Genomic DNA, 26,376 nt, shown 5'->3' on the forward strand with positions numbered 1-26,376 from the left:
GAGTCCAAATCAGAAGAGCAGATGTGAAGGCAGGGACACACCTGCACAGATGCCCTACAACCTCCCACACACACATGCATCAGTCCAGTACTTTTCTCCACCTCTTCGATCTGCTTCACGACTCATCTATCCTCTCTGATCCCCACTTCACATGTGGCTTTGTTTTCATTAAGACCTGAGGTCTGCACATGTGTGTTCTCTGTTCTGATGACTCTGGAACCGGCTCGTCCTCAATGGTTAAAATGATTGGCTTCCTGTTCTAATCCGTTTCACATTGGCAGAGGGAGCTAGTTTTTCTCGGTTGAGGACTATAGACTATATTTTGAGGTTTTTCTCCTATGAAACAGCCTGATAATTATAACATATCAAAGCCATTGCGGTACGGGCACATACACAACAGAACAGGCTCTTGTTTGGGCGTCTGCTGACTTCTTCAAGCATAGGGTCCGTTTATAGCAGCTCATCTAGACAGCTATGGTTGGCGCTTATGCCAAACACCGCGGCGGAGTATGCATCAGAGGATTTTGCTATCATGCTGGATATTTAAAGCGGATTGAATTTCACACTCATAGTCACAGAATTTGGTAAAATTGGTAATAGAATGTAATGCACTTTATGTAGTCTGTGTATAATGTTTACTTCTCAAATTATTTCTTATTATTTGTTCTTATTTAAAATTTGAAATTTTCTATGATTAAAATAATTAAATATGTCTTGTCTTGTCTTGTGTTGTGTTGTGTTGTGTTGTCTATTCAGCATTGTGTTGTATTGTCTTATTTAGCACCGTTGTCCTGATGTGGCTGAAATGACAATAAAGCTTCTCTGTAATGGCAGCAAAATGTATATGTGAAGTTTATAAAGATCTCTTTTACCCTCTCCCTGGGGCATATTCACAGAGGAAGGTTGCGACACTTATGCATGAACGTCTCAGAGTAAAAATGCTTTTTATTCGCCAAGCGCCTGCAATCCAGTTTAGCCAAGCGCTAAATGTGCTGAAATAGCATTGAAGTCATTATGATTTTGTTTAGCGCAAACACACCACCTTTCTATGCAAATTAGACTCACAAATGTTTGCTCTGTTTGCCTGGACAATTAACACTGCCGTTACTGCCTCTGGAGTTTTGTTAAAAAAAGATGGTTGCGTACATTTCGAATGATCAAGGCAGTTTACATTTTTCAAATGATGATCAAACGATTGAGATGCGCATACAAACAGGGCATTTTTGAGGGTATTTGTGCTGTTACTTCATTTGTGTAACTGTATTAGTAAATCAGCACAGAAAGACAAATGTGCAAACAAATGACACTATCAATATGCACGATTCACTTAAATTTTCTCCTTTTCTAGATTGGTTCTTTCTTCATGATCAATCTGTGCCTGGTCGTCATTGCTACACAGTTTTCTGAGACCAAACAGCGTGAACACCAGCTGATGCAGGAGCAGCGTGCCCGCTGCCTGTCCTCCAGCACGCTGGCGTCACTCGCAGAGCCCGGAGACTGCTACGAGGAGCTCTTCCAGCTGGTCTGCCACATCCTACGCAAGGCCCGACGCCGCTCAGCCGCCCTGTACTACATGCTCCGTGGCAAAGCCCCTCCCCCTGGGGGAGGAAGGGGGCGTGGTAGGGGTGGGCCAGAGTCGGTTGGGGGAGGAGCCAATGTGAACGGAGGAGAAAGACACCATTGCCACTCAGCTCAGAGTGAGTGGGGAACAGAGAGAGAGCGGGACATGAGTCCTCAAAATAGCAGTGTGTCATGAAATTACTGTCACTATATAGCGCCTGTGACTATATCAAAACAAAGAGCAAGGTGAAAAAAAACAAGAGCAAATTCACAGGTGTTTGCTTTTACAACCCAAAAAAAAACCATTTTGATTCCAAGGGCATGGCAGTTGTCCAAAAAATAGACGGGCAAACGTTTTATTATATTATTTGAAAATGTCAAACACGTTTTGTTGAGTTGTGATCTCCTCTTTTTGCCTTGTAGTGGCTCACCGTATTCAAGAAGGCAGGTTGGACCACAGCTCCCATACTCTCGAGAATGCTGTTGCCCTCTTCGTCACTCCAAACCCAGAGGAATGCTCGCAGTGTGCTGCGTCCCTGTCGATTAAAGAGGCATCGAAGTCACCAGACCACTCGGCCAATGGAGAGGAAGGAGGGTGCGACAGGGATGAGAACCCCTTGGATGAAAGGGGGGATGAGGAAGACACAGAGGGAATGCAAAAGAGCAAACGCACTTGTTTGGTGAAATGTAAAGACCTTTGGGATGAAATGAGAGTGAAGCTTTGGGGTATCGTGGAGAGCAAGTACTTCAACAGAGGGATTATGATCGCCATCCTTATCAATACAATCAGCATGGGCATCGAGCACCACAACCAGGTAGTTGCACCCACGGTTCACATTGGATTCATACAATGAATCGGCTCTAATTACTTGTTCAACCTCATCATGTCACATATTACTGTAATAGCCGACGCTTTCTGGGGCGCTGATAGTCTTCACAGAGCCTGCCATTCAAACTAATGAGAGCATGTGGAAAGGCCTATGGAGTCTTGTTCTTTTTTTTTTTGCCATGAAAGTGCACTTAATTATCTTTTGAAGATGTAGATATCTCATATACACTGCGCACTGCTTCCATCCCCCTCTCCATCTCTCTCTCTCTCTCTCTGTCTCTCTCTCTCTACCTCTCTCATCCGCCCCCTCACGTCTTCGCTGCCTCGCCTGCACTGAGGCCTGTTTTCTCTTCTCTGTGGGCACTAAAAATAACAACAAGCACAAAGAGTCACCACCGACTTTCATTACACAGCATTTTTAACTCGCTCAACATTCAGACTGCGAGACATCTTGTAAATGCCGCCCACACAAGCACGCAGAGAAGTCCCTGTACACGCAACATATAAACAGCATCTGTGCAACTAGTCCTTTTGTCTTTACTCACGGGAGGGAAGAGTTTGTGTTCTGATCGTTCTGATGTGAGACCATCTTTTGTCATGACACTCTTATGAAATTATACTCATTCGGTATGTTATAGCTTGACTACTAAACATGTGTGGGTGTGTGTTTGTGCTTGCACGCAAATGCAGATCAAATAAGTTCCAATGTGCTAGATCCCACAACTGTGTAAAAAACTACAAGTTTGCAGTGGTTCTTCATAGCTAGTCGTTTGAGAATCAAAAAGTTGAAAAGGGCTGAACTTTATGGAAGTAGCGAAAAAATGAGAGGTAAAAAAGAGGACGTTTGTCATGAATGTTTTAAAATCTGTGGACAGTGAGTTGATGGGGCTTCATTGCTTAAAGGTGTAGTGTATGACATTTAGAGGCATCTAGTGGTGAGGTTTTGAATTGCAACCATACGGCTCAGTCCACCCCTCCCCTTACCGTTCGAAGCACTACGGCAGCTGACACAAAACTAAGATATCATCATGTTTTCGCTTCTTTCCCGAAGGAGATAACGTATTTACGACATGCACTCTGTAGAGCAGTTTGTACGTTTAGGGTTACCGAAGAAACAACAGGGTGATTCCGTGTAAGAGGACCCGCCGTGTAGATTGCTCATTCCAAGTTAATAAAAAAATAACGCTACATTATGTAAGCTCTCATACACCTCTGAGGACATAGTTAAATATGTTACATTGCATTTCTGTGATCCCTGGGATCAAACCCATGACCTTTGAGTTGTTAAAGCAATGCTTTACCAATTGGGATACAGAAATACAGCAGTGAATTGAGACCAGCTGACAGCGTAGTCTCGAGGAAGATGAAGTAAAAAGAAGTTATAAAAATGGAACAGGGAGATGAAGCCCTGGGTGTTTTCTCACCGGATTGTTTTGCGATTATTACTCCCGATTGCTGTGTCAATATTCAATTTCTCTAAATGGCATCTCCCCGGAGCTGCCAGCGGTTTGGTTTTCATTCGCCCTTCAGTTGTGTTTTCTCGGTCTTAACTCGTCAATGGAAAGATATCGATCGTAGGTAGAACGTGCAGGGTTTGGATGGTCTGCGAGGAAACAAAAGGGCACGATGAAGGAAGTGTTTTCGAATCGGATCTCTCTCTTATGGAATTCTGCTTTCTTTCTCTCGTGCACAAACACACAGTGTTATCGGTTGAGATAAGGTGTCGGATTTATGTGATGTCAGATCACATCAAAGCTCGCACATGGATTCACATTCTGATCAGGGTGGTCTGCTGATTTCCTCCTGAGCTCAGGGGATCATGCCTTTATATAGAGAGGATTCAGGTGCTGGGTTCAAAAGTGACGGAGTGATGCTATGCAGTCCGAGGAAAGTGTTTGTGGTAGTCTGATGCAGCCTTCATAGCCTTGATCTTTGAATTATACAGCAGGATTACAAAGTGTCAGTTGCCACAGCTAATCTTTTGAATTTTCTGCTACTGTGCCATACCGTAACGAATGTAATGAAAATGTAATCCAGCCCTCTGCATGTTCTTACTTTTTCTCTTTCTTTCTCTCTCTACAGCCCGATGAGCTGACTAATGTCTTGGAGATTTGTAATATAGTGTTCACCAGTATGTTTACCCTGGAGATGATCCTCAAACTCACCGCTTTTGGCTTCTTTGAGTATCTGAGAAACCCCTACAATATCTTTGATGGCATCATTGTGATCATCAGGTCAGTGCAATGTCTCATCATAGGTTTTATGTGTGATTTTGGATCGGATAATAGATCTTTTATTGGTTCTGTGATTGGAATGTACGGTCATTGACATTATTGAGTCAAAAAGATATGATTACATGATTGAGTTTTGATTCATATTTTGTAATTGAAATGAAGTGCTAATGTTAAGATACACTCCTCTTTGTGTTTATGTGTGTAGTGTTTGTGAAATTATCGGGCAGTCTGATGGAGGACTGTCCGTCCTGAGGACATTCAGACTGCTGAGGGTCATTAAGCTGGTGCGGTTCATGCCAGCTCTGCGCAGACAGCTGGTGGTCCTCATGAAGACCATGGACAATGTGGCCACCTTCTGCATGTTACTAATGCTCTTTATTTTTATATTCAGGTGGGTCATATTTTTTGGGGTTACAGAGTTTAACATTTATGCGGTGCATATATTCTGTTCAGTAGAAAACTAATTTTACAGAAACTTTCATTGTTGTCAGGCAGATTCATGTTCAAAGTTACTAAAATACAGCACGGATATCAAATTTTAATAAGTCTATTGTTTTTAAAGTACTCTTGTCCAGTCATAATACTTTGTACATAAGACATAACTTTTATTTTTAACCTCATGGACAGAGCTACTGTATATGTGTTCGAAGAATAGTTTACAGGAACATAAAAATGAAAAATGTTTTCACCCTCATGCCATCCTGTGGGTATATGGAAGTCTTTTCACAGCCGACGTTATCTAATATCCTGGCATCTTTGTAATGCCATTGATTTGGATCCAATGTTTTAAAGCTCCAGAAAGCACATCTGTCTATCACAAGTGAGTTATGAATGTCTCCGGAAGTAAAACGATATGTTTGTGAGAGAAAATGATTGCTATTATGTGCTTATTTAGCAACGGTTACAGCACATATAAATGAACAGTATGCAGACAAAAACAGACATTCTGTAAGTAAAAGTTCACATATGGATACAGTGGCACATCGAATCTCATTGGTTTTTACCTCTTGTGAGGAAGGAAGTCATACACCTAGCATGGCATGGGGTTATTTTCATTTTCTGGTGAATTACTTTTTTTAGCATAAATCAACTAAAATCTGATGTGAAATGTGATTTTCCAGTAAATTGCAATATTTTCCTTTAATATATCACAGGTGAACTGGTAAATTGTAGTTTTAAACAGATTTACTGAACCAAATAAAGTTACTATTACAATTTGATGCTATTTAAACATTTCTTAGGGCTCATAGGTGAATTGCTAAATTAGTTTAACAACACAGTCCTTGGGAAACATAATGGCCAAATCAAAAGCGCCTTACAAAAATCAGTGTTGCTTAATTTTATATCCCTCTCCCATAAAGCACCTAGGGTTTATAAAATCACACAGCTAACACATCCCCCCCTCCCCCCGACAGCTGGATCACACTGGGTTGTGCATGGCTGCGTGTCTCACCTGCACAGGGGGCTGAGAGCACATCTTAGCTTGGGGTTTCGAGTGACAGGCCCATAAGGATCAGTGCAAGATTGATGGAGAGCGGTACAATAACACTCAGGCCCCTGGTGCCCACTGACTTGCCCGCTTCCCCCTGCAGCTCCGCAATTCCAGCAGAGTGCTCTGACACAGATGGAGACTACAGCACGATTGAGTGCATTAACCGATCACGACGATCCGTCTTTCCCACTCACGTTCGGCGTTCAGCGTCTTCCTCCTCGAGCATCTCAATTTATAACCCCTCATCTAAAAACAATGCCCTGATTTATGTCTCTCAAATGGATGGAGTCATCCCCGGCCGGTCGTTGGGCTCTTGCAAGGTATAGTCAGATGAAATTGAGAGAATTAATCAGATGAACGCTTCGGCTGTGGCGATTATTAATCCTTCAGTCGGCTTCTTAAACTCGCTGTTGCATAAAAGTGTTTCCCGAACATTTTGTTTTTGTACACTATGCGTGGAGCTCATATACAACAGCAACAGAAATGTGTTCCTTTTTACACGTACTATATTGGATATCCTTAAATGTATCATAAATGTAATTTTTATTTATGCTGAACATGAAAAACAGTTTCTGTCAAAATGAAGCAGTCTTCAAAATTGTATTCTATAACTGCATGTGGTTTCAAATTAGATTAGATGAGAAGAATGTGTTAAGCCATTGACTTCAAAACGAATTGCAAGCTAAATTACTCATTAATTTATTTGACAGGCTTAATAGTTTTCATTTCAAGTTTATAATAACCGAATTAGGTTGTGGTTTAAAAAAGCAAAACATTTTCTCAACTGAACCTGGATAAATAACCACAGGGCTACACACACCTCTGGTTCATATCACCAGTTTAGATTAATGTACACAAATGTGTTCTTATTGCGTACTTTCATTTTGCGGTTTGTGTGTGATATCGCCACTGTCTCATCTGTCTGTCTCTCGTTGAGTATTGCATTCTGAGTTCTGTGATTGGTCACATCCCTGGCAGCTGTCCTTATACAAGACTGATAACATTTTTATAGGCTTATCTCCGGCACACTCAATCTTCTTTACGTCTCACATTCTGTTGAGGTTGAACATACGGTATCAGAATAGCTAAATGTGAGTAACGTTCTTTGTCTGTTTTTTCCCTCTTTGCAGTATTCTTGGAATGCACATCTTTGGCTGTAAGTTTAGCCTGAAGACAGAAGCTGGGGACACAGTACCTGACAGAAAAAATTTTGACTCTCTGCTTTGGGCCATTGTCACAGTGTTTCAGGTGCGTAATGATCTTAAAACCCATCTAATTTTTTAAAGTTCTGTTTCAGGGGACAGGAAACATTGAGTGACTGGGAGTCAGGTAGAGCTATTTAATCATGCACACCTGGGAATTTACTGTAAAATTACACTGTTTAGACTATTAGACAATAAAGGATGTGGAAAAAATAAGGAGAGTTCCAAAAAACCTTCTCTGTGTGGATCTATCACGGATTGAGGATCTGCTGGTGTCAATGTGAAAGATGCATCTGAGCCTCTGTTGCTACTGAATGACTGAGTGTATGAGGTTACCTGCATCTGCCACAACATATCTGCTGAGAAAATCTTTAATTTCATCATAGTAGCATATTTATTATAGCAGATTTATTCAGAACACTAAAGCATCCATATTATGTATACCGTATTATTTCTACAGTTAACAAAAACACTCACACCTCCATGTACAGATATTATATAAAGTCTCTTTAATGCTTTAAACATTTCTATTATTGGTTCTTGTCATACAGTAAATAGGCCAGAATGTTCAAAGTTTATTTCGTTTTTCACACACATTGAAACTTTGTGATTCCCATATTCGTTGGGACATGGTGATTAACTCCTGAAGACATACCTGGAACATACCATATTCATCGCAGCGACGTACCAAATAACGTTACTGGGACGTGATTCGCACACATTGTTAAAATCTTTTTTTATCATCCCTCACATTGAGGATTAAATTAATTTGTGATTTAATCTGTGTGTTAAAGATAAAATGTTATGCATAATTGGATTAATTCTCTATTCAAATATAAAGCACAGTTTAACGATTATAAAGCTCAACACAGCACTGTACTTCACTAACAGATAATTTATTTATGCTGTAGTACATAACATAAATAAACAAAGACTTCAACACAATATAAGGGTTTTAAAGCAGATATTTATTGACAGAGATGAATAAACTTTATGTTTAAGATTCACATTATATTCTTGCTTTACCACATACATTTAGAAGGTTGTCTGTTTTTAGAAACAACAATCAAAAGCTTCTTTAGTCACACTTACAAACATCAGGGTCCCAAATCGATTAAAAATCCCTTAAATATGTGTTAACGCTCACATCTGTAAGGTATAAAGTAAAGAAGGAATATTAATAACTCGCTAAAGTAAAATCAGGCAGTGAGGTAAAAATAAATGACCATTAACGTTTAAATGATGAGAGTGTGCGCCTCTTTGCAGAATAAAGGCGCGTGCGTACTGGAGACATGCACAAAATAAATAGTTGTAACTGTGGTATGGAAATAAACTACAGTTTAATAGCTGTCAGAAGTCAGATTAATAGCATTCGTCTTAACATTATAACTGATTTTACACTGACCATAAATTTTCCATACAATAACATAATAAACAGAAATGACCAGATTAATTAATCAAATGACCAGTGTCCAGGTCATTTGAAGACGAGTACATCACGTTGCTACAAAGTTCTCAACGGGATCAATTCACAATGGGACGTGGCTCAGACGTTTCTGGAAAGTTAGAAAGAATGACCAGATTTATTAATCAAATGACCAGTGTCCCTGTTATGGACCAGTACATCACGTCGCTACAACGTTCTCCGTAGGATAAATTCCTGACATTATTTGAGGATGTGGCTAGGACATTTCTGGAACACATGCAAAAATTCTAAGAAATGGAACGGAAGATGTCCTCAGAACTTGGTCACAAAGTAATGTTACTTTGACCTAATGAAGACGAACTGGCGAAGTTGTCAGAACGTACTGTGTTAGCAGGGAATATATATTGGTAATAAATACATTCTCTGAGAATTATATTTCAATTATATTTCATTTTAATCCAACCAAAACATGCATAAAAAACTGCTTTTATAGGTATACAGACTTCAGGGACTTCAGGGAACTCACTTTCAACATACATTTTCATGATAATATACTCACCCCTGTTGTCATCCAAGATGTTTATGTATTTTTGTCTTTAGTCGAAAAGAAATTGATGTTTTTGATGAAAACATTCCAGTATTATTCTCCATATAGTGGAATTCAATGGAGCGAAAGGATTGGCCATTTTCTAAAGAAAATAACAATGTATATGCTTTATAAACAGAAATGCTTGCCTCGCTCTGTTCTGCAAAGCATGTTCACAACTTCACGTAATACGTTATTACTTACGTTGAAAAGGTCACGCTTGGTGTTGGTAGGGCAGGGCGAATAAATCCATCTCATCGTCTCCTCCAAGTTCAATATCGTCCAACATCATTGTTTTAGCTTTTTGCTCCCTTTTTTTGTCAACGGAGTTTGACTTGAATGAATGTTGAAAATGAATGTTGAAAGTAAACAATTCCTTTAATATTGTATATATAATAACCACAAGATGTGCCTAATGCCAAGGGAGGTCACACCAAATATTTATTTTGTTCTGTTTGTGTATATCTTTCCTTTTTTCAGTTTATATCTTAATATTGAGACCAAAAAATGCATATGAATGTTTATTAAAAAAACAGTCTAAAACAGCAAAGCTGATGATGGCTTAAGACACAGACATGCAGTGCACAGAACTGTATAAATACAGATATTTTTATCCATAAAAAAAATCTTAACTTAAATGATCTAATGTGTGTATGTGTACAGATCTTAACTCAGGAGGACTGGAACATGGTTCTGTATAATGGCATGGCCTCTACCTCCCCGCTGGCAGCCCTGTATTTTGTGGCCCTCATGACCTTCGGGAACTACGTTCTCTTCAATCTGCTTGTGGCCATCCTAGTGGAGGGATTTCAGGCTGAGGTAAAACCGCTCAATTTAGGGCTTAGGGAAATTGAGTGTTTTGCTTGATGCTCAAAACAATTTCAGATATAATTTGGGTTTTATCTGATGAATATTAAAATGTCACACAGAGTTCATTTAAATACATTATGTAAAAAAAATAGCTTCTGTTGACTGTAACTAATGCTTTTCAAAACAGGATCACATTTTTGCCAGGGTTAGCTATAAAATGACAGGAGGAACACACAAAGGCTTTGATAACTTACTGGGTGCTCCGGGACCTTTTATCACAGGCTCTCGAGAGGCTTTTTTGTTCTTTGGGGTAGAATGTATTTTTCAGTGCACTTGCATCTAAATAGGGCTTTGCAGGTATGTAGGTAGACTACAGGATTAGGTTATCTCTCTGGGGAGGTGTAGAAGTGGGCCTCCAGGTTATAGTCTATATCTGAGATACAGAGTGTTTGGCAAGGGTGAGTAGGGTACTAGAACATGCACGGTTGACTATCAAAGGGAAGGCAAAGAGATTGACAAAGATTGCTAATGGCTGTTTAGTCATTTCATAAAAGCATTTGTGTTCCTGGCTCTATTGTCTTGTTTCTGTTCCTCCCTCTCTGTTTCTGTAACTCAATCTTGTTCTGTCTGTCTTGTTGACCTTGGGTCTTTATTTTCCAGGGCGATGCTAACCGTTCCTACTCAGATGATGACAGATCCTCCTGTAACTTAGAAGAAACTGAAAAGAAAGACTCTCTTCAGCTGTCAGGTACGGAGGAGCACTTAAAGGAAGTGTTCTAAAGTGGCAGTTCACCTGAAAATGGAAACATTTTGATTTTTGACTCTCACCCCAAAGTAATATGATACTTTTTTCTGTTGAACACAATAAAGGAATTTTCAAGAGTCTTGGGTTTTGCTATTTTCCCAAAAAATTCAGTTTACAGGAAATAATGTGTATGGCTGCAAGCCAGATTTAAAAAGGCATCAAAAGTTAGCTTTAAAAGTAGTCTATATGCCCTGTGCACTGGCTGAGTGTCAGGTGCAGAAGGTAAGGACTCAAAAGCAGATTCAAAATAATGGTTTAATCGGATAATAATAATAATAATAATAATAAGCAGATCAGAGCTTCAGATAGTCCAAGGGCTAGGCAGAGACAGGGTCAGACAGGCGGTAGGTCGGTCGAGGTGCGAACAGAGTCCGAGTGGGTAATCCAAAGGGTAAACAGCAGTCGAGGGTCAGTTGAGGTACAAACAGAGTCCAGAGGAAGGCAAACACGTAATCCTAAACATCAGATCAGTCCAAAGTAATCCACAATACACACGAATACTGGAACTGGAAGAAAGCACAGTTCAAATAATCCAACAAGGCAGGATGGCTCGGGTGATGTAGTAAATACAAAGCAACAGCAACAAAGGAGAGAAACAGAGAGGAATATAAAGGGAGGAAAATAATGAGCAATAAGAAACAGCTGTGCGCTGCTGAGCCGCTCAGCTGATTGCCAAGCCGCATCAGCTGTGCACATGGAAAGGCGAGTGAGAAAGTGAAGGGAGATCAAACCCGGGACCTGACACTGAGTCTCTTACATAAGCAACGCTTCTGTTATGCTTTAGAAATATTTATAGTCAACTCCATAGCTTTTTTATTTTTTATGATACTTTCAAATTCTGCCATTATTGGAAACATAAAATGTAACGTTGCATGAAAATTCTCTTTATGTTTAAAAAAACATTGTTTTGGATGAATGTGAAATTATGACAGCTTGCAAATGCTCATTCAATGCCTTTGAATTTTGTATGGACACCTGCCGCTTTGGACAGTGTCTACCAACCTTGGGGCACAACCTTCAACTTGCATCGCATTCATTTGAAACTATGCATTGAAATGTTACTTAAAAGGGTCACAAATAAAGTAAAAAGTGCACTGTGAGATCTAAGGACATAATGTGATGTATAATTAATGTATACTCTGAAGCCTTCAGAGTCTGAGTGGTTTTCCCTCATTGTGGCTGGCCAAGTGTTTCTCGGGGCTTAAATGCTTTGTAAAAAATATTTGTGACCTTATCAGTTTTGATGTGTGTTCTCCTGTCCTCTGGATAGATCCCAAGATTTCAACTTGGACCCCTAATGGGCATCTGGATTTGACACCTGCACCCAATGCCTGGGGTCTGTACCCATCAGAAAGGCTGAGCATTGCCTTGGGTTCTCGCAAGAGCAGCGTAAGCTCTCTGGGAAGGGCTAGCCTGGAGCAGACGACTCTAGTAAGTGATTTCACATGCCACGGTCAATCTTAGACACTTGATTTTTCAAGAGGGCGCCAGGGCTACACCATACTATCCTAGCAATTCAAAAACCCCTTTAAAAAAGCACAAAGAACAAAGTAATTATTCATCAGCTCTGCATGTATTAGCATTTAATGAAGCATTAATAAGACCCTTACTCAGCACTTGGAGAGTTGCAACTGCTTGTCTAGCCGGTGCTGTATTAGCATACATGCAGAGGGTTGTTAAGCGGCCACTCAAAAAGCTGAGAGCAATTTATAAGCCAGATAATTATTTTTTACAAATGGTTGAAATAATAACAGCCCTCGTGAGGAGGTTGGTTTTTATACAAGGGTTGTAGACGGCAATGGGGGATTGACTGCTGTTAGTGTGGTTTGTTTGCACACAATGTCTTGTGTTTTGCAGATTCACATAAGGAATTATGCAAATTATGTAATGACAAAAACACTCCCTAAATTTTGGTGTTGAATGAAGTGTGCACGCCACAGTTCTGTATCGTGGTGGTAGGCTGCAAGCTACTTTGATCTGGCTTACTTTGTGTTGCCTCACCACTGCGACATAAGGAAACCTGAATTGTCTCTTGGATAGTCTCTTGGCAGACTCAGCCAACCAATTTTGTGAATAAGGTGTAGACATGATTGTTTAGTAAAAGCTGTACTTGTGTTCTGTGTGCATCAGTGCCCTGGACGAGCCTCTCTGTACCACAACTGGGGGCGGCCAGCCCGACAAGGTGTGTGGAGTCGCAGGTCAAGTTGGAACAGCTTGGGGCGATCCTCAAGATGCCTGGGGATAGGCGGAGGAGGAAGTTTAAGGGTCCGCAGTACTCACTCCCGCCCAGCCGAGCAGGAGTCCCTGCTCTCACCGCCTCCACCTTCCCTCCATCCGCCTCTCCTCGCCAGACGATTTGTGCCACGCAGAGAACGGAGGGCACTCTCTCTGGAGCTCCCGGAGCTGCTGCAGGTGCCTGGGCCGGCCTTGCCTCCTCTGCACCCTCGTCAGCGCAAGAAGAGCATCTCTGGTGGGCAGGGAAGTGTTGGAGATCACCAGGACTGTAATGGGAAGACCCCCTCAGTCCAACCTCAGATCATCAATGAAGTCTACCCTCAGGTCAACACACGCAAGGACAGGGAGGATCTGGACGATGAGCTGGACTATGTAAGTGTCTATGTATAATATGAACCAACACTTGTTCCTTTTTTAGATGGTTATCTGAGAATGGAGAGGTGTAAAAATTGTTGTAGGTTTGTAAAAGGTATTCTGCTCTTATAGGTCTTCTTTAAGTCAAGGTAATTTTCCATACAATGTGCCAATCGACCATACAATGAAAATGGCCCAATAATTATCTGCTATCATGGAACACAACAGATGGCGGCCTTTCAGTTTTTAATTTTCAGCCAGACTCTTGGTTTGTAAGCAATTAAGAGTAACATAATGGAAGATCCAATGGGACCAGAGTTATTGGAAAGATCTGTTTCATAACTGATTCAACCATCCAACACAATTCCAAGAAAATGTCCCCCCCCCCTTATTACTGCAGAATTTTTCCCAACCCTCATTTTGCAAGCACGGTGTTGTAATGCCACCAGATCGTAAGTCCACATGCTTTATTTTGTCTGCAGAGTTTATGTTTCCGGCTCCAGAAGATGCTAGAGGTGTACAGACCAGACTGGTGTGAGACCAGGGAAGACTGGTCCGTCTTCCTCTTCTCTCCGCAAAACAAGTCAGTCCATTAAACGTTTCTAATACATTACAGATATCAGCACTCGCTGTATGAGCTTTTCACCTGCTGATCTTGTTCACACAAAATGTATTACTGAGGCTGTCAGTCTTATCAAGACAATATCATGGCAAATAAAAACACAGAATAGATTTCCATATAATTTAATGCAAGTTAAATTACAATCCACACTGAGGTATTTTGCAAGCAATTTCTTCAGCTAGACTTGGAGGCCATTCACACGGACACATTTGTGTGTTCCAGCTATTCTTTTATCATATGCACATTGACGTGTTTGGCACAATTTTTTGGTTTGTCAAGCAATAAGCCATGCGTTTTTAAGACAGCGTTTCACGTTAAATGTAGTTCAACCTTGAAAACCTTGCCCTGATATTCTTCTAGAGATTCATTCTTTTCCATCTTCTTGTGTTCAGCCTAGCGGTCTTTTAATGTAAGAACACCTCATTTTTGAAAGACCCATTACGGTCGGTAACCGCTAGGGTGGCGCACAAAGACCCAAATTCCAGTATAGTATAAACATTTCTCATCATGAGATTTATGTTTTGTTCAAGCAAAAGAAAAAAACTTTAATTGTCAACAATTAATGGCATTAAATGTACATATTAGATTGACAGATCTGTTTACCATGCTTAGAAATCCACTCAGAGAAAAGAATAAACAGAGCCCGACCTCATTATATGACAAAACAGATCAGTAGTCACTTCACACCCAAGAACAGACTGAAATTAAGGAAACTAAAGAGAACCTTGTCACAGTTTGCTCACCATAGTGCCACTGATGGCATCTCTGAGTAACAGTGAAGAAAAGATACCACCACACCTCGTCTCCTCAGCCAGTTGTTATTCTGCTATCCCTGCCTGATCAATAGCACTGATGGGCTGCCAGGCATTTAGAAAGTGCCTTGATTAGGATATTGATCAGTGTCAGTGAGATAGAAGCCTATTATTCCCACCCTCGTTGTGTTGGCCTGGGATTTTCATGTCTAGCTAAAATATGAGCTGCAAATACAAAATTTACATCTTTCCTCTTACATTTATAATCTCTTTCTCAGGTTCAGGTTGTTATGTCAGTCCATCATAGCTCATAAACTGTTTGACTATGTGGTTCTGGCCTTCATCTTCTCAAACTGCATCACTGTGGCTTTGGAGAGACCCAAGATTCTTCAGGGTAGCCTGGTAAGACTAAGACCAAAATAACGTTTGATTATTGATTCATTATTGATTTATATTGTCTTGATAATTTTTTTTTACATTTTATAGTTTAGCTAATTTTAGTCTGACTGAAATGTCAGAACATTGTCGATGCACATTTTAAACTTTAACATACTTAACACAATATTCTCAAACAATCATTGTATTAATGGTTACACATGTATGTATTAAACATTTATATTTATATAAACATGCTAAACATAACATGTGTAAATGTTTTTAAAAACAAGTTGAAAAGTTGTTAACTTGATCTTTCTCTTTCTCAATCTTCTACAGGAGAGGCTTTTTCTCACCGTGTCCAATTACATTTTCACAGCCATATTTGTGGGAGAAATGACACTCAAGGTAAATATATACATATATATGATCTGAGATGTGCTGTGGAATCAGAAGAAAATGATTATTTTGAGTCAGGATGCAGATAGTTGTACTGTTACCGTAAAGTACTGTTTATTCTAATGGATGTTGTGATAATGTTCTCTTTTTTTATTTATCAATAATTTGAGGCCATTAAAAATAAATTATAAAATTTGAATTGAATCGAGTACCAAGTGTTTATTATTCCCCCTTTGGTTTACTGACAGCAGACGGATGCATGGATCCACAAATGTGTGCAAAACATGATGATCCTTGATATCCCAGCATGCTTGGCAAGAATGTCAAAGATTATTTTATGTGGAACATTCTAAAGGAAATAACAACATGTTTGCTCATTCAAATAATACTATAATAATGTATTTCATCTGTTCTGAAGAAAGAAATCTAAAATTTTTGACACCACTGTTTATGTAAAGGAATATTATAGCTTGTAACATCATATTGCATTTCTTAGATTCTGAGAAAAAAATCACACAGACACACACACACACACACACACACACACACAGGTTTTTTACTTTGCTTAAGTTACTGTGGTTGTTAGAATGAGTAATAACAATAAAATATACCAAATAGGACATTGTGTACGTGCATGCGTGTGCATGCACTCTTGCGTTTTTGCGTGTCTACCTCTAATCCAACTCTCATTTCATCATTCTCCTTTCACTCTACGCTCGTATTTCACTTTCTCTGAATCTCTTGAGAGGGGATTGGGTTACTTTGCTGGCTCTCTCGTGACGAGCAATTAAGCAATGATATTAATTAGAGCCAGTTTCCTCTTTCAGAGACAGTCAGTCTTACAGCCAGGCCCATCTATTCAGCTGTGAGCACTTGGCACTTATAAGTCATCAATTATGTAACCTAATAAATCATTAACCAATGGAACATACGCAGGATGGACCTGTCACAAGCACCACTACATGTCCATAGACCCAGACTACTGTGCATTAGAGTGTCTGAATGGATCTGTTCTTCTGTGATGTATTTGTCCTCATGTTAAATCTATTCTAGCAATCTTTCTATTAAAGGGTATAACCTATTTAAACATTTGAAACTTAATTAATTTTAATATGAATGTTGAAAGAATGGCATACTGTAACATTTTGTAGAATGGCTAATAGGATAGAAATAAAGAGTTACCCGTATCCATCTCCAAAGAGTCATCCGTTGTGATATTTGAGAATTTATTTTTGACTGAGACAAGCTAACACCACAAAAAACCATAGAATCCATAATATCTATATTAACCTTTTGTTTAAAAAAACATTTTGCTTGGAAATTGGTCTTTGCTTTCCTACATTCTTCAAAATATATTTGTTTGTGTTCAACAGATCAAAGACATTTATAACGCAATTTTTCCTACTGTGATAGTCAGTGGTGGCTAAGAACTGTTACAAGCATTCTTCCAAATATCTGTGCATCAGAAATGTATACAGATTTGGAACAACTTGATAGTGAGTAAATGATGACAGAATCTTTATTTTGGGGTGAACTGTTCCTTTAAGTGTGCATGGTTTAAAAAGTGATTTTAAGAAAAAAGAAAAAAAATCTATAAAATAATGACCAATTATACAAATAAAAATATAATATGTTTTATTAAGGACATCTCAGTTAGATAAAGAAAACAAGTTTGTTGCATAGTAGGAACAACCCGTGTGATCACCCGCAGCAGGATATTTTTTTGCAAGTTGAAAAATAGTTTTCAAAGGAGTTGGGTACTGAAGTAGTCGATTCAGCAGACAGGTTGACATCGTTTCATATTGTGGACTTTGTGCATGGTGTTTGCTGTCAACTTTGATATTTTGATCTAATGCATAATAGATACTAGATTCTAAAAAATAGACACTTTCCTAAAATGATATCTGACCTCAATATCCTACATCTTAATTAATGCCAAAGATGTATAGATTAGAGGTTGTTAAGATATTTCTCAGATCATGCCGAGCTTATTCTGGACTCTGGACATTTGTAAAAGCACCGCTGCAGTGGTAGACACAAGTCAAACTCTGATTGCACCTTTCTCTCACTGACCTGAAAGTCAACAATTACACTTCATCCTTGGGGAGGGAGATTCTGCAGCCGCTGCAGAAATATGCCTGCCAGTGTGACATCGCCTGAGGGACAAAGACAGATTCTACTGTCCCCGACCCACCTACACTCCACTAATAGGAGCTCTGCAAGCAGATCTGCTCTTGCTCAAAAATCATCTCTTTAAATTGCTAGCGTGTTAGTGTCACATTACTGTTCCGCCTTGGTGCGCATCACTGGTTTATTATTGGCTTTTTGGCAATATTGTAAAGAAACTGTCAGGCTGATACATCCCAAATTTATCCCAAGAAAGAGCAGACGCAGATAGGAGATCTCATTTCTTAAATGTACTTCACTCTTTCCAGCTTTCATTTCTTCTTCTGTGTGCTCTGTTCGCTTATAGACCTCAGCCTATGCTGACATCATATTGTGTATGCGGGCTGTTTTCGATTTACATATGTTGTAGGGACTATCCAAGGAAATTACATTCCATTTATTCCAAATCTGTATACATTTCTTTGTTCTGATGAACACTGAGAAAGATATTTGGAAGAATGCTTGTATCCAAACAGTTCTTGGCCACCATTGACTAACATAGTAGAAACATTTATAATCAATGGTGCCCCAGTTTGCTTTCCTACATTCTTCAAAATATCTTTGTTTGTGTTCATCAGAAATGTATACAGATTTGGAACAACTTGATAGTGAGTAAATGATGACAGAATTTGTATTTTGGGGTGAACTGTTTCTTTAAGTGTATGTGCCTTTCTTTCCTGTTACTTATCTTGAAAGTGTTACAGAAGCTTCAAGGTGACTCAACTCTCACACCTCTGTTTATTTTGTATTCTTCACTTTCCACTTTTAACCTTATTTGTTGTTTAAAATCCCTTGTTTAAGAGTCCCCTCACAACCATCAGTTTCCTAATACATCTACTGTACACCGTGAAAATGTTGTAAAATACGTGTTAACATATAAATAAAGAGTTGCCAGGTTATAAATACTCGGTTACAAACATGGGGGTCAGATCAGGCAGATCTTACGTGTGCACTTACTGAGTTCCATAAATTGGATTCCCCTGTGGAGTCTGTTGGATGTTGATAACTTCCATGATGATAACTCATCACCAAACATCAGCCCTTGACCTCACTGAAGCTCTGTCAGAATGGGAGCAAATCCCTTCAGCCGTGGATCTAGTGGTATTTCAGGTCATGTATTCATCATTCTAGGCATGACGTCGCTTCAGCATCATACCCAATGCACAATAGTGTCTGAATTTACTCACATACACCCACATCCTTCAAAGTGCATTATTTGAGTTGAGCACCGTGGCAGGATGTCACGATGGACATAAGCAGGAGCCAGTTGAGTTCCGTCTGTTCTCCACAAAGACAGCTACTCGCATGTCTCTTGGTGTCATGCTGACATTTTTAGTCATGGCGACAAGAGTATGTAGATATCCTGAATAGTGGCTATACTATTCAAACAAACAAATAAAATGCCATGCCTTGCATAATGACAGTTTGTATAGTCTATAAAGTGGGATTTGAAAGACAGATCTGTATTAATCTGTATTTCAATTGACTTTGAGCTCACAACCTCTAACTTTGACTCTGCTGTGTTTGTATAACTCTAGGTGGTGTCGATGGGTTTGTATATTGGCGAGCAGGCATACCTGCGCAGCAGCTGGAATGTTCTGGATGGTTTCTTGGTATTCGTTTCATTAATTGACATTGTTGTGTCAATGGCGGGCGGGGCCAAGATTCTGGGTGTGCTCAGGGTTTTGAGGCTTCTGCGCACACTGCGACCCCTCAGGTACGAATCAGCATTGTGAGCATGGATTTGGTATCACCCGGCATGTGTCTGTTTGTCCCGTATGGAGCTCTTTTTAGATTGTGTGTGGAGTGAAGAGTGCTGAACAAGTCTTTCCTTCTGACAGGGTTATCAGTCGAGCTCCTGGCCTCAAGCTGGTTGTGGAGACTTTGATCACCTCTCTGAAGCCTATAGGAAACATAGTTCTCATCTGCTGTGCCTTTTTCATCATCTTTGGCATCCTGGGAGTCCAGGTAAAGCACAGGGGCCCGTGCCTCGGTTTTATTTTCGTAGAGGTTAAATTCACTGTCACACCAACATTCGTCCGTCCTTCTTGTCTGTCTTTCTTTCTATTCCCGTTATTGTTTAATTTTGTATTCCTTTCTAGTACTCTTTCTGTTTTTTTTGGTGCCACATCTCGGTCTTTTTAGAGAAATGCTTTTTTATTCTCTCCTGGTCTCGTTTCATAACACTGTTATTCTTCTGAATACCCCACAGTGCTTTGACAGTTTTATTAAAGTGATGCTTGAGACGTGTGGCGCTGAGTGACAGGAAGTGTGTGTTGTGTTTTTTTGCCTGAGCAGCTATTCAAAGGCAAGTTCTACCACTGCTTAGGCCTGGATGTCAAAAACATCACCAACAAGTCTGACTGTCTCTCGGCCAATTACAAGTGGGTCCATCACAAGTACAACTTTGACAACCTGGGGCAGGTTAGTTTGTTCTCAGACTGGGCTTATAATACTGTATCTTAAAGCTCCTTCATATTATGTCATGTTCACGAAATATCAATTACTGAGTGAGAAGTTGGATATACTTTAATAAGTGTCCATGTTTATTTATTTTTGTGTTCATGTATACCATACTTACATATACTATGAATATAGCTCGAATGGTGACAATGTTAAGGTCATGGGAATGGCAGGAATATTCTAGTTCATCTCTACTAAATGCACTGGATTAAAGAATCTACCAGATGCATATGTAAATGTGAATCTCTATCACAACCTTCCTTAAATATCTGCATCACATGTAGTTGTGTGTGTTCTTATATGTGTCCATATGCACGTGTTCACATCTGTGTGTTTCTACAGGCTTTGATGTCCCTGTTTGTTCTGGCTTCAAAGGACGGGTGGGTCAATATCATGTATCATGGTCTGGATGCAGTAGGAGTTGACCAGCAGGTACCGTCTCCTTCGCGTAACATACCATCAAGTTGATGGATGTCTCATCCTGACAGTCATCCTCTGATAATACAGTATAAACCAAGGCTATGTGTTTCTGTTGCATACCTCTAGTAAATAAAAAATGACACGTTAAGCTGACATTGATGAAAGTCTTAAAGGGATACTCCACCCAAAAATGAAAATTCTGTCTTCATTTACTCCATTCATCCAAATATTTTTCTTTGTTCCACAGAACAAATAAGTGTATACAGGTTTTGAACAATTTGAGGATGAGTCATTCCTGGCAGAATTTTTATGTTAGGGTGGACAATCCCCTTAAGTATGAAATGAGCTATAACACCAAAGATGTATACATTAATGAATTCACGTTTTGATGCCAAACTGCATCCTGTGTTCCCTTTCGTCTTGAAACTTACATAAAGAGGTTTAAGGACTAAACACTCAACCGTGAACATTTAATCCACGAATACAAACAATCAGATTCATGAATAATAACAAGGTTTTGGCTTCAAACCAAAAAGGCTATAACTTTCAAGAGTCTCGGTTCGAAAAAGCGGCGAGCTTGCATCCTTAAGCGACAGGCACATACTGATTATGTGTAGGCCTCCAGCCAGACCTTATCCCAGAGGAGAAGCCCAACATCTCCAGAGAGTCAAACGCAGAGCGAAAAATCATGTAATTTCCTCTCTGCATCATCTTTCCCCATCTGCATTCATCAGAGTCCGCTGCAGGATCTAATCTATGTGTGAAAACAGATGGAAGTGTCCCATATAACATTTGCTTGGTCATCCTTTGTTTTCCAATGAGCTAATTTAGACTTGCCGTCTTTGTTTCATATCACTCCGCTGCTAAGCAACCACGCAAAAGCTGCGGCGAAGTTCACTTTACCGTAATTTGACCAATTTCCCTCAAGCTTATGAGTGACGGCGTGTTGATTTTTAGACTGCTGTGTTGATTCTGTTTTGCATCTTGTTAAATTACATTTGAAACCCTGACAATTTCTTGTGTTGTTTTTCCATGTTTCATTTATCAGCCCACAATAAATAATAACCCGTGGATGCTGCTGTACTTCATCTCCTTCCTCCTCATCGTCAGCTTCTTCGTGCTCAACATGTTCGTGGGCGTGGTGGTGGAGAACTTCCACAAGTGCCGACAGCACCAGGAGGTGGAGGAGGCCAAGAGGAGGGAAGAGAAGAGACTGAGGCGCATGGAGAAGAAAAGAAGAAGTAAGGAGGATTGGGGATTAGAAGGAGGGAGTGCAGTGGTAGAGATGATTTGATTTGCACATGATTTGCTAAACAACCAGTTTGATTCTCCAGGCATGTGGTAATAGTGTTAACCAGATGGAGAGACCGCACAGGTGTTTTGTGATCAGTGGCTCATGTAAACAGTGCCCTACAAAAAAAAATGTATGGCAGTTTGTTCGGAAGTCACCAAGTGTGACATTGCCTACGCCAGCCTACATATGGCGAGAGGGTGGGTGGGCTATCTTTAGATATAAACACATGTCGGTGATTGTAATGGCACGCTTCAAAGGTCCCTAATCACCCTAAACTCAAGCACTTGTTTCTCTCAGAGGCCCAGAAGTTACCCTACTACGCCAGTTACAGTCATGTGCGGTTGATGATCCACACGCTCTGCACCAGTCACTACCTGGACATCTTCATCACCTTCATCATCTGCGTGAACGTCGTGACTATGTCACTCGAGCACTACAGCCAGCCACGTGTAAGTCACTTTACCTCATGAATATTCAACATAGAATGAGCTTTACCATAACATTGATAGAATATGATATCCTTGTATTACGAATGTATGATTGGCGGCTTTGATTGATTTTATGCACCTGAGACAAAAGTATTTTAATCATTCACATCTCTCTTGATCTCTTCCTCTGTTTCTCCGGCTTCCTCTTTCTCTGTATCTTTCCTCCCCCCAGTCTCTGGAGATCACGCTCAAATACTGTAATTATTTCTTCACCAGCACCTTTGTGCTGGAGGCTGTCCTAAAGCTCATCGCGTTCGGCTTCCGACGTTTCTTCAAAGACAGGTATTTACTTTGTTCCCCTCCTCTACGCTATTTTCTTCATGTCTACTCCCGTCTCCTCTTATCTGCTCTCTCACTTTACCTTTTTCCTGTTCTTACTTTTCTTCGTGTCTCCTCTTTCGTGTTCTCGCTTTCTCGCTTCTGTCATCTCCTCACATTTTTCTCTCGTCCCGTCTGAATATATCCTCTTCTTCTAATTTTAATTTCTTTTGAAATTCAATTTAAAGGTACTTGGCATCATTGTATACTTACAATATTTCCCAAGCATAAAATAAGAAACATACAATAAAAACAAGGTGCTAAGAGAAAAAAAACGATAAAAATTGACTTTGACATGTAAGCAGATTTATAGCTTTTATTTGTATTTATTTTTCTTTAGTTTTAGCAATTTTGCTGTATGCTTTTGTAATTTAAAAATGTATTTGTTTATTTTTATGTTGCTATCTAATATTAATACATTTTTATTTTAGTTTTTTGTTTGTTTTTATTCTTATAGTTTTTGTGATTTAAACTTATTTCAGTTTATTTTTGAGGCAACATTAAAATTTTTCCTTCAGTTAAGTTTTTTCCAATCAATTTTTAGGTCAATATTTGATTTGATTTCAATGAACAGTAATGTGTCAAAGTTTTCTTTCTCTTCTGGTCTCCTAATTTTTCTGCTCCTATAGTTGAACGAATGATTCCTGACCGAATCCGCTTTACCGTGTTGTCTCTGACACTGTAGCATGCATTTTTGGCAAAAATGGTGGTTCTGCTTTTGCATGTATGACTGCAGATATAAATAGAATTAGCCCTGTGTGGTGTTAATAGAGCAGAGAACACCTGACTGCAGTGCGAGAAAGATAGAGAGAATGAATAGGGTTATTTGTCTCAGGGGTTTAATGAAATCCCTCTCTTGTGTCTGTTTCTCTAATAGAACTCATGCTTATCATTAGACAGACTACAGGAATGCATTCTCCAGCCCATCGTAAACGAATACTGTCATGTTTCAGTGCGCGACGAGCGAGTATGGGTTCTCGCCTGGCTTCAGACTTTCTGGCACTTGTAGCTTTATGGGACTATATAGCGTTGACCCATTTAAAAAAAGAAACAGGCTCCCGCTCTCTATTTTGTCTTTTTTATTCACGCATGACACCAGAAAGCTTTCAACAGCCATTATTTATTGTTGTAGCTCCCTGTGCCTTTTAACTAGGTCACAATTACGAGCGCCGTGGCGAATGAGGTGTGTGTGCCGACAGGTGTGGCGTCAGCGAGTTCCAGTGCTGCAAATGTGGGCGGCTCTGATTTGTGCTGTGCTGTAAAACGAGCCGTTCTTCTTCTTAATTGGGTATTATTAAGTAGGCCCCTAGCAACAGTCCAGGTCCCAAGCTGCTTGTTTGACCAGACCAAGCTTCAAATATTAATATCCACTTCTCTGGGGGAATACATGACCAGAGCAAAACGAAACTAAAGGGAAAATGTGTGCAAGTGCATCAATGTTGAATTTTGGCATACATCTGTCTCTTGTGTGCGTGCAGGTGGAACCAGCTGGATTTGGCTATAGTTCTGCTGTCAGTCATGGGTATCACATTGGAGGAGATTGAGATCAGCGCTGCTCTTCCTATCAACCCCACCATTATACGCATCATGAGGGTCCTGCGCATCGCCCGTGGTTAGTCACTAACACATCATAGGCATTACACAACCCTATTTAAGAGGCTTTGCTCCACGTCTTTTATCTCAGCTCCCCTTAAGATCCACGATTAAGCTGTCAGTGCCCTTTAAAATGTGTGATTATGGGAACATTTGCTGTAAACAGAGGGTACTGTAAGCTATCTAAGGATACTTGGCATTAAAGTATGGATTGGTTTCCGATTGTCCGACAGCTGTTGAGGTTAATGAGGTTGAGTGGTTCATCTAGGATTGTACTTTTTTGTGTATTATCAAGTTATCATTTTTGATCATAATAAAAAACTGATTTGATCTCATAAACAATGTGAGATTCCTCTGACACATTGCACACGTTCAGATAGGGGGCTCAGCCCAAATAAGACTGAAATCCTACAATCGCCCCGATACACATTCTTTCCAGCAAAATCTCTGAAATATAGCCAGCGGTTCTCCACAATAGCCAGTTTTTCATACCTTTTAACTGTTTTTTTTGAGAGGAATGGAAAAAATGGAAGAAGAGAGAGAGATAATGGGATCGCAGACCAGATTTGAACGTGTAACCCACATGAGTGCCACAGCATGGTGTTTATTGTATGTGCAAGCTTCCAACACATCGGAATACTGTAAATGATGCCTGTTCTCGTGTTCAGTCACTTGAACCCCACTCTGTTTCCCCTCAAAGTACTGTTTAACAAGTGCATCTTTCAATCCGTCTGCCTTAAATCACTCGGTGGACACAAACAAGCTTTCTTCATGTACAGAATATTGTTACAAATGTTGTTTTATTGCTCATATCCACTGCCAAATTCTATTTATCTTTGCAAATTCCTTTTCATTTTCTTCTCACCATTTCAGACTGATAGCGAATCAGTGGCCCGTGTCAGGCTTCCAATAGCTGATTGACGCGTACCTCATTACCCAGTATTAGCTTTAGAAATGACACCATATCCAAATAATAATTTTCCCAGGTCGGATGTGCTGTATTATTAAGGATTGATCTGTTTGTCTAGAGTTTCATCTGGTATTTAATCCTAGCCATCACATGAATCAGTGTGCCATCACTCTTTATCTATGGCCTGCTTCGAATGGACGGAGGGCAACAGTGTGAAGGTTTAATTTTAGTCCTGACCTTTTCTTTCTCTCCTCATTAGCCGTTTACGCTGAAATTAAACCAAGGTGGGCGGGGGTTTGGGGGGGTTGTATACGCCACTCTCTGTTAATAGACTTAGTTTTTCTCCTTCTGAAGGGCTCAGCCGCACACTGACTGGTAACTCGTTCTTGCTCACATCTCTCTTTCTTTCTCTCATTGACAGTGTTAAAGCTATTAAAGATGGCCACAGGAATGAGAGCCCTGCTGGATACGGTAGTTCAAGCCCTGCCACAGGTAACAAAACAACAGCAAACTTCAAAATCTGTTGAACCGTAGCACTGTCACCCTCATCTCTTTTTGGTCACGTTTTGGAAGAGGAAGTCATCCAAGCAGAGCTGGCAACAGGAACAGGCTGCTCATCGGCCCATGAAAATTGGTGGTTCAGAGGAATCACAAGATCACTCTTGAAGGGCAGATAAGAACAGAATACGAATCCAGTACCTGCCTTTGCATACGACCCATTTGAATATAATCTTGAACATTGTTTTTAATCTAGCAAAAAAATGTTAAGGTGCTTCACAGAATAAAAGCGCAATATAATGGAAAACCTAGAAGATGTCTGTAAGATGTATATGTTCTAGGATGCTTAGCAGATGTTTTTACACAGCAGATGTTTTCCAAATCTCCAGATCTTTAGTAGACATTTTACAGAAGTATTTGTGCTGTATGGCTGGGCATAAGAGGAAATTGACCCACCCCCCCATAGAGTAGAAAAATCTGAGGAGCTGCACAATGAAAAAAATCCAAGTAAAACAAAGCACTCGAATTCCCTCTCATATTCACAC

General features: G+C 39.9%; 1 protein-coding gene across 1 annotated transcript in view; it reads left to right on the forward strand.

Moving 5' to 3' along the window:
• Nucleotides 1–26,376, forward strand: part of cacna1ia (calcium voltage-gated channel subunit alpha1 Ia) — a gene marked incomplete at its 3' end in the record, with an annotated part of 74,312 nt that overhangs the window by 29,735 nt on the left and 18,201 nt on the right. Inside the window, exons 7-27 of the mRNA XM_079455702.1 lie at nt 1,349–1,697; nt 1,984–2,375; nt 4,472–4,623; nt 4,829–5,014; nt 7,246–7,363; nt 9,993–10,148; nt 10,800–10,887; nt 12,215–12,375; nt 13,075–13,551; nt 14,016–14,116; nt 15,186–15,309; nt 15,622–15,690; nt 19,386–19,564; nt 19,689–19,815; nt 20,146–20,271; nt 20,653–20,742; nt 21,779–21,971; nt 22,322–22,473; nt 22,685–22,794; nt 24,309–24,442; nt 25,755–25,825. Coding sequence (XP_079311828.1) covers nt 1,349–1,697; nt 1,984–2,375; nt 4,472–4,623; nt 4,829–5,014; nt 7,246–7,363; nt 9,993–10,148; nt 10,800–10,887; nt 12,215–12,375; nt 13,075–13,551; nt 14,016–14,116; nt 15,186–15,309; nt 15,622–15,690; nt 19,386–19,564; nt 19,689–19,815; nt 20,146–20,271; nt 20,653–20,742; nt 21,779–21,971; nt 22,322–22,473; nt 22,685–22,794; nt 24,309–24,442; nt 25,755–25,825 — 3,555 coding nt within the window. The remainder of the gene's footprint in view (nt 1–1,348; nt 1,698–1,983; nt 2,376–4,471; nt 4,624–4,828; nt 5,015–7,245; nt 7,364–9,992; nt 10,149–10,799; nt 10,888–12,214; nt 12,376–13,074; nt 13,552–14,015; nt 14,117–15,185; nt 15,310–15,621; nt 15,691–19,385; nt 19,565–19,688; nt 19,816–20,145; nt 20,272–20,652; nt 20,743–21,778; nt 21,972–22,321; nt 22,474–22,684; nt 22,795–24,308; nt 24,443–25,754; nt 25,826–26,376) is intronic.

Source organism: Barbatula barbatula (genome assembly GCF_947034865.1).
Source record: "Barbatula barbatula genome assembly, chromosome: 5".
NCBI classification, from domain to species: domain Eukaryota; kingdom Metazoa; phylum Chordata; class Actinopteri; order Cypriniformes; family Nemacheilidae; genus Barbatula; species Barbatula barbatula.